The sequence below is a fragment of the Helianthus annuus genome, chromosome 2 (genome assembly GCF_002127325.2).
Source record: "Helianthus annuus cultivar XRQ/B chromosome 2, HanXRQr2.0-SUNRISE, whole genome shotgun sequence".
Classification (NCBI taxonomy): Eukaryota; Viridiplantae; Streptophyta; class Magnoliopsida; order Asterales; family Asteraceae; genus Helianthus; species Helianthus annuus.
In genome coordinates this window covers 138203307-138211401 of record NC_035434.2, presented here as the reverse complement: position 1 = coordinate 138211401, position 8095 = coordinate 138203307, and the positions used below count along the sequence as shown (strand labels likewise).

Sequence of the window (8095 nt, the reverse complement as noted above, 5' to 3'; positions counted from 1 at the left end):
TAAAATCAACACCTCGAGATGTGTGTTCTATAAAGCTCCAGAGATCTTTATATGGTCTCAAACAATCTGGTCGTATGTGGTACAATCGACTTAGTGAATATCTCGAAAAAGAAGGATACAAGTCTGATGTAATTAGTCCATGTATCTTTATAAAAAGATCACTCTCAAATTTCACTATAATAGCAGTCTATGTTGATGATATCAACATCATCGGATCTCCTGAAGAGATAGAGAAAGCTGCTCAGTTGTTAAAGAAGGAATTTGAAATGAAAGATCTTGGTATGACAAAGTTATGTATCGGACTACAATTCGAGTATCTGTGCAATGGCACATTTGTCCATCAATCAAACTACATCCAGAAGATGTTAGTACGTTTCAATATGGATAAAGCACATCCGTTTAGCGTACCTATGGTTGTCTGACCGCTAGATCCACACAAGGATCCTTATCGCCCTCAAGAAGAAGACGAAAAAGTACTTGGTCCAGAAGTACCGTACTTAAGCGCGATCGGTGCCCTTATGTATCTCGCAAATAACACAAGACCTAACATTGCATTTGCAGTACATGTACTAGCGAGATACAGTTCGAATCCAACACGTAGACACTGGAATGGTGTAAAACATATATTCCGGTATATTTGCGGGACACAAGACTTAGGTCTTTTCTATCAGAGAGATCAAAAGTCCCAGCTTGTTAGGTATGCTGATGCCGGATATCTATCAGATCCTCACAAAGCAAAATCTCAGACAGGTTATGTATTCACATATGGTGGCACAACAATTTCTTGGAAGTCAACTAAGCAAACACTTACAGCAACATCATCAAATCATGCCGAATTAATAGCACTATATGATGCTGGTAGAGAATGTATGTGGTTGAGATCAATGATTAATCACATACAAGAAGCATGCGGATTAGAACAGATCAAGAAGGAGCCAACGATTATTTATGAAGACAATGCTGCTTGCATAGCTCAGATCAGAGAAGGTTACATCAAGGGTGATCGAACAAAGCACATCTCACCAAAGTTTTTCTCAACATATGACTTGCAAAAAGAAGGGGAAATTGATGTTCGCCAGATCAAGTCAAATGAAAATTTAGCTGACCTGTTCACGAAATCTTTACCTAGAAGCAGTTTCGAGCAACTATCACGCAAGATTGGTCTTCGTAGATTGAAAGATGTTTGTTGAGTTCAGGGGGAGAATTATACACGCTGTACTCTTTTTCCATTAACTAAGTTTTGTCCCACTGGGTTTTCTTAGTAAGGTTTTTAATGAGGCAGCATAGCTGATCCAGTAGTATCAGTTTATTTATTCAGGTCCTGAAGTACCTATTTAACATCATCCTGAAGTATGTTGTTAAACTTTGTTTAATTCTAAATGTCTGAGGGGGAGTGTTATAAACCAGACATTTTAGGCCCAACTCATTACTCATGGGCTTTAGGGTTTCCAGTGTTTATCTCTATATATTGTAATATTGAATATTGTGAAGGATTGAATGAAGTTGATCTCTATTTTCTCTTTAGTTTTTATCAATATCAAGTTATTGACATACTTCGGTTGATCAACTCAAAGTTTAAATTAAAAAAATGCATACATATTTTATATATTGAAAAAGAAAATAGATAACTTTAAAGATTTTGTGGGCCACTTAGGTGTTGTTTGTTTTTTCTAAGGTAAAACGTCTGCAGTCTGCGGACCACATCTGCAGACATCTGTAGCAGAAGTGCTGGACCAAATGTTTGCAGTCTGCAAGAAGAAGATTGTTTGTTTTTTATTTGATATCTTTTCTTCTCCTTAACCAACATGTAAGTGGCAGGTGTTTCGTCAAACTCTTATCAACCAAAAATAAACTTCAGCAGATCATTTAACATCAAAATCCTAAATTGAAAAAAAAAACCTAAATTGAACATACCTGAAGTAGGCTGTGGAGGAGGTGTCGACAGTGAGTGGAGCCCGACGGAGAAGAGGGGTGACAGCGGGTGGAACCCGACGAAGAAGAGGGGGCAACGGAGGTGGAGCCCGATGCGGAGAAGAAGGGGGCGACGGAGGTGGCCTCGACTGAGAAGAAGGGAGCGACGGAGGACGAGGTGGGTAGCCGGAGGACGAGGGGTGGAGGCGGAGGAGAAGAGGTGCGACTGGAGAATGGATTCGCTGGTGGAGAAGGAAAAAGGGTTTCAGATGTGTTTTGTCTGTAGAGGTTTGAAGAGCTGAGGATGTATCTGCGCGAGGAAGAGCTTCAGCAGATGTTTTCTAATGGTTTGTCTTCTAAAAAACAAACACGCTGCAGACCCTTACGTCTGCGCGTGATCTGCGTGGGGAAGACAAAAGAGGTTGTGAAGTACTTTTCTTAAAAAACAACCACCACCTATGTCACTTATATATGTTTATTTTACCTATCTTGAATTTGAGAATAAATGACCTATAATGTTTATAAGTATTTGTCTAACACTCTTAACATGTGGATAAAAGAACATCTAATGGTCAAAGTATAGCACTTTTAATTATTAGTTGATAAAAATCATATTACCATTCGATATCTAAAAAATAGTTGACATTAAATCATTAATATATTTAGCTTTAATAAAATTATCTATAATTTACTAATTTGGGATGTGTATGGTTGCTTGGGTTATTGGCTTCAGCTGAACAAGAATGATAGCTTTGGCTATCAATAGTTTAGAACTAGCTAGCTTCAATAAACTCCGATATTGGTTTTAGAAGATGGTTCGGTTCGCAGAGGTTAGTACTAAGTGCGGCCAAAAGTTGTATTTATAGGAAAGTGTAAATCAAGAACCCAAGCCGGCATATGAGTGGTCAATCGTCTTCTCTTATGTAATCGGTACTACTCTTAGGGGCAGTTTGACAACTTCTGAATGGTTAATTGCTGAACCAGTAAGAGGTCTGAACCAGTACTGAACAATTAAGTGTTGAACCAGTAAGAGGTCTGAACCATTAAGAGTCAGTATAATGTTTAACCGTTCAGAAGAAAATGTTTGACCAATTCAGATTATAGGTCTTAACCATTCAGATTTAGTATAATGTTTAACCATTCAGAGGCAAATTTTTGAACCATTCAGACATCTGCTCACGAAACAAATAGTTTAAACCATCAAGTGTTGAACCAGTAAGAGGTATAAATCATTAAAAGCTAAACAATCAGCCCCTTAGTATTAATCCACATTTTCACTTGATTTCATAAAAACAATGATTAGAATAAAACATGAGAGGTATTTTGAATTATTTAAAAGGTTGGTCTTCTACTAATAAAAATCACATACAGGTTGTTAATTAGAAGTGTTCTCCATATTTCGCAATTATTTGGTATTGCGTTTGCTTTAGTACAATGAAAAAGTTAAGACAATTATGAATGTGTAAGTTAATAGCCCGGCCATCTTGACCCGAAGAACTAACTTTGGGCTAATTTGGGCTTTTAATTCAATAGCATGAGTTATTTTGGGTTTAAGAGCTATTTTCAACGGGTCAGGATGAGCCCTTCTGAAATTTAAAAAAAAAATGTCAGATTGGGTGAAACAAAAGAAGAGAAACAGGTCACTCTTAGGTTTTTCTATGCAGGAAAGAATGCATCGCTTCCGGTCGTCATCCTCCGATCACATCATTTTTTTACACACGAACTCATTCACATCTTCGATCTTTCATCTTCGCCAAATCGCAGTCAATAGCGAACCAAAATGACCTTTTTAAATCAACATGCTCTGACCTGTATTGTTCTGACCCAAACCCATTCTAATCCAAACCAAAATGACCTTTCTAAAATCAGACTGTTCTGACCTGAACCCGTTCTAAACAGGTACCCCCTCTAACCCAACCCGCCCGTTTTGCCAGGTTTAATTAATAATTTGTTATCATAGTGTATTTGCTTATTATACTAACATGCTGCTTGACTTCCACACGTTTTTTTGAGATAGTTTTGTACCCGTTGTGGATCATTCCTTTCGACGTTTGGGGAGGACATTAAGCAACACGTTTATTTAAAAATTTAATTCAAAAGATCAATAACTAAGTGGTTAATACAATCCCCCACCAAACAACGAATCGTATTATAAGATATGCTTAAATGAATGAACCTGTTTAGAACAACAGAATACAAGCTAAAACAAATAACAAACCAATAACCGCACTTGAAGAGATCTTACTCGCACTACTTTGCCCCTGTGTACTAGCTGCAAAAACACACAATCACATTCAGAGAGTGAAGGATAATATAGCCGACTACCAGTTTATTAAGCTACTTGTATCCTTTTTCATATGATAAGACTTCTAAATTAAAAAATATATATATATATATATAGAAGCAACAAAATCTATTAATCGGCTGATAAAATTTCAAGAGTGGCCATTAAACAAATGAATACAACTAGTTACCTATGCACTCTGGGATGACAATGAGACGGGTATTGGTGACTCCATACCCATACATCACTGTAAAACCTTGTCCTATACTCCTATATTAGATCTAATGCCCGTTTGGTATCGAGTATACCCGTTAGTTTGTGATAAATTTCCTGTTGGGATTCCCATTTACGACTTTTTACTATTTTAATTTTTTAATACACAAGAAAATTAGAAATAAAAAACTAGAAAGTTTGTAGATTACAGCATTAACCAAGGACAAATGAAAATAAAAACAAAAAAGAAAATATTGATTGTGTAAATGGATATGAATGACTGTATGTATGTGGTAATTGGGCCGAGTATCACCATCTAAGTCTCATACCCCCATACCTAGAGGTGTACAAATCGGTTTATTTTTTTCAATAACCGGTCCGGTTTTTAACCGAACCGGTTTTTTCATCAAAATCAAAAACAGTTTTTTTTATAACCGGTTTCGGTTACTAACCGGTTTTTTACTCAAAACAATAACCGGTCCAACCGATTAGGGTGGGTTTTTAACCGGTTTATGCAAAAAAAACGGGTTTTTTATAACCGGTTTCGGTTTTAAAACCGGTTTCGAAGATTAAGATCCCTAACCGGTCTACAACTGCCGGTTCGGTTCTAAAATCGGTTGTAAAAAAACCGGTTAAAAAAACCAATTTCGGTTTTTTTCCGGTTTCGGTTCTAAAACCGGTTTTTTTGTACACCTCTACCCCCATACCCATATACCATCCCGAGGATTAGGATCAAATACAAAGGATCCTAATTGTAAGAAGTGTAAGAAGGATTTATAAAGTGACAAGTGTCCAATAACCTAAAAAAACCCACTACACAAAAAAAAAAAAAAAAAAAAAAAAACTTAAACATCCACCACCACCAAAAACCTAACCCCCCCCCCCCCCTCATCACCCATCCCAAAAAAAAAAAAAATTGCCGAGGGGGTGGGGGTTTAGGTTTTTGGGTGGGGGTGGGGGTGGGTGTTTAGTTTTTTTTTTTAGGTTTTTGGGGGTGGGGGGTTAGGTTTTTGGGGTTGTTTTTGGTGAGGTATAATTTTCTTTTTTTGTTTTTCTTTGCCGCAGGGGGGGGGGGGGTGTTTAGGTTTTGGGTGGTGATGTAGTGGGTTTAATTTTAGGTTATTGGACACTTGTCACTCTATAAATCATTCTTACACTTCTTACAATTAGAAGCCTTTGTAGAATAACTTGACCCACCATCCCGAATGTTTCGGCTTTACGCATTAGGATCGGGTTCGTTTATCATCTCTACGAAAGGTATGTACCTAGATGCTTACATGAGGCGAGTGCTTGGTTATATTCAAGTAGGGATGAGCAAATGATACCAGGTACCGGTACCGAATTTCCTAAAGCGAAATATTTTCAGGTACCGATTCGGTACCAACTTTTGGCATTTTCGATACCGGTGTTTACCTTCAAATACCGGTACCGAACTAGTACTATACCATGTATTTTCGGTACCGGTTTGAACTAGGCCGGCTCTAGTTTTCTTGGCCATGGTTATCTATTTTGTATTAGTGTATAAAATTACTAATTTTCTAAGCTTATTACATATTTCCCTTTAGGGGACCTCTGTGTAAAATTACTAATAATAATGATAAATACTATGTATATATATATATATATTTATTACCCTTTAGGGGACCTCTGAAACTAGACCCCAATGAAAAGCATGTTTCATCAATAAGGTCTCTTAACCTAACATTCAAAGATCATGCCTAGGATATTTAGATCTAGGATCAACACTCTTTTATCATGCTTATGATATTGATGACTACAATTGGGCTCAACACTCTTTATAGACTCTAGGGTTAGTTAGTTTCACGATATTGTCTATACATACACTCATTGTAATAAATATAAGGAATATATATTTTTCATACCTCATACACTCATAGTCTTAAAACTTCCAAAAAAATAAATATATATATTTTTTTTTGAAAAGTTGTTTTAGTTTTGACATTTAAGCCATGGAGAAAGAATTTTCAGAGAAATTCTTTATTAAAGGAATATAAGACTTTTAATAATCCATGTGGTAAGACTTAGTCAAATTGAAGCCACCAACAGATTGACTATAAAATGTAAATAAAATCATAGGTAGTCTTAATGTAGATCTATGACTATAATATTAAAATAATCAATTACAAATGACAACAAACAATAGAACTAATTTGGTAAAACAGAGGTTCAAGAGTTCATGACAATACCTGGAGGAGGTTTAGGGGTGGATACATTTGGAGCTTGAGCTGCATCAACATTTTTAATTACAGAAATTAATTTACATAAACAGCATGATCAATCGAAATCATTTTTCACTAGAAATATATAAACAATTGTAACAATCAAACGATGATACAGATTACAAAAGCATGGTTTAGGTCATACATCAACACAAGCCGTAAATTAGCAATCGACATTGTTAATTACAGAAACTAATTTACAATTCACATAAACAGCATGATCAATCGAAAATTCGAAACTAAGTCACTATAATCAACTGAATTCGATTACAAAATCACGGTTTAAGTCATGAATCAACACAAAATCATACTACTTTAACATTTTAACTTCGTAAGATCTAAACATGTAAAACAGTAGCAGATCAACAAACATGCCTACTAGCAGATCAAATTAGCAATCAAAACTGTTGATTACAGAAATTAGTTTACATAAACAGGATGATAAACCGAATCACTATAACTCCTAAAATTTCACTTAATCATTACATACAATCAAACACTAATACTGAATTACAGATTATCGAATCACACAAATTCGTACTAAAACTTCATAATATCGAAACATGTAAACCAGAAATCGATCGATAAAAATGCTTATTAGTAGCACATTAGCATTCAAAATTGTTGATCACAGAAATTAATTTATCTAAACAGCATGATCAATCAACACAAGATGGTTTCATAAGATCCGGATACGTAATACAGAAATAAAACAAGTAAAACGCAAAATTAGATCAATTCAGCAATCAATTTGACAAAATCAACACAATTAAAACAGAAACTCACCAGATTTACAAACACTAGTGTCCGAACTAACGCCACACAACCGAGGAAGACGAAGCGCCTGCTGAATATTAATACCTAATCCAGACAAAAACGCAGGATTCGAATACAAATTACACAAACACTGCAGATCATTAGCCACCGCCTCTTTGATCGGATCACAACACGTGTTCGGCGGCGTTGTGGTGGCGTTAAGGTACGCTGCGCAGGGGACTAGCTTCGACGCACACGTCTGCGCCTGCGCCTGTGCCGCGGGTATCGCCGCCGTGAGTACCAGCAGCGCAACCGTTAGGGTTAGGATTAGGGATGAAGAATTTGCCATTATTGTTGTTGAGTTTGTAGTGAAGAAGGTGACTGTTTGTTGTTGGTGGTTAAAAAGGGAGTTGATTGAGTCCATTATTGGGGGTTGTTGATAGTTGAGGGTTTAGACTTTAACTTTTAGCTGCCACATATTGGTCATTATTTCTTTTGAATATCAAGGCTACCTGGACTAACACCGATAACACCCTTCGGTCCACTGTGTTGGTAGTCACAGTGGCGCCGAAGTGATGCAATGGATACCATATAGTCTAAAGGTCTGGACATTCGGGATTACCCTGACAAATAGATAACCCTTTCGTTAGAATAACACAATGTGGTGATCTGACCTATCCTCTCGGGATGA

The 8095-nt window shown here is 36.6% G+C and overlaps 1 protein-coding gene across 1 annotated transcript; it reads right to left on the bottom strand.

The window, feature by feature from the left end:
* Positions 1 to 3974: 3974 nt before the first annotated feature.
* On the bottom strand, positions 3975 to 7893 carry LOC110922945 (lipid transfer-like protein VAS). The gene is made up of 3 exons (XM_022167143.2): positions 7435 to 7893; positions 6616 to 6654; positions 3975 to 4183 (listed from the first exon to the last, which is right to left on the bottom strand). The coding sequence occupies exons 1-3, from the start codon at positions 7826 to 7828 to the stop codon at positions 4092 to 4094; spliced, it is 525 nt and encodes a 174-aa protein (XP_022022835.1). The 5' UTR covers positions 7829 to 7893; the 3' UTR covers positions 3975 to 4091.
* Between the last annotated feature and the right edge of the window lie 202 nt (positions 7894 to 8095).

What these genes read in the sequence shown, in the direction of transcription:
- LOC110922945 (XM_022167143.2), bottom strand. Translation starts at nt 7,828, where the DNA reads ATGGACTCAATCAACTCCCTTTTTAACCACCAACAACAAACAGTCACC. An exon ending in CACTAGTGTTTGTAAATCTG is followed by an intron (nt 6,655 to 7,434) that starts GTGAGTTTCTGT and finishes ATGTTGATGCAG; the next exon opens with CTCAAGCTCCAAATGTATCC. An exon ending in CACCCCTAAACCTCCTCCAG is followed by an intron (nt 4,184 to 6,615) that starts GTATTGTCATGA and finishes GTGTTTTTGCAG; the next exon opens with CTAGTACACAGGGGCAAAGT.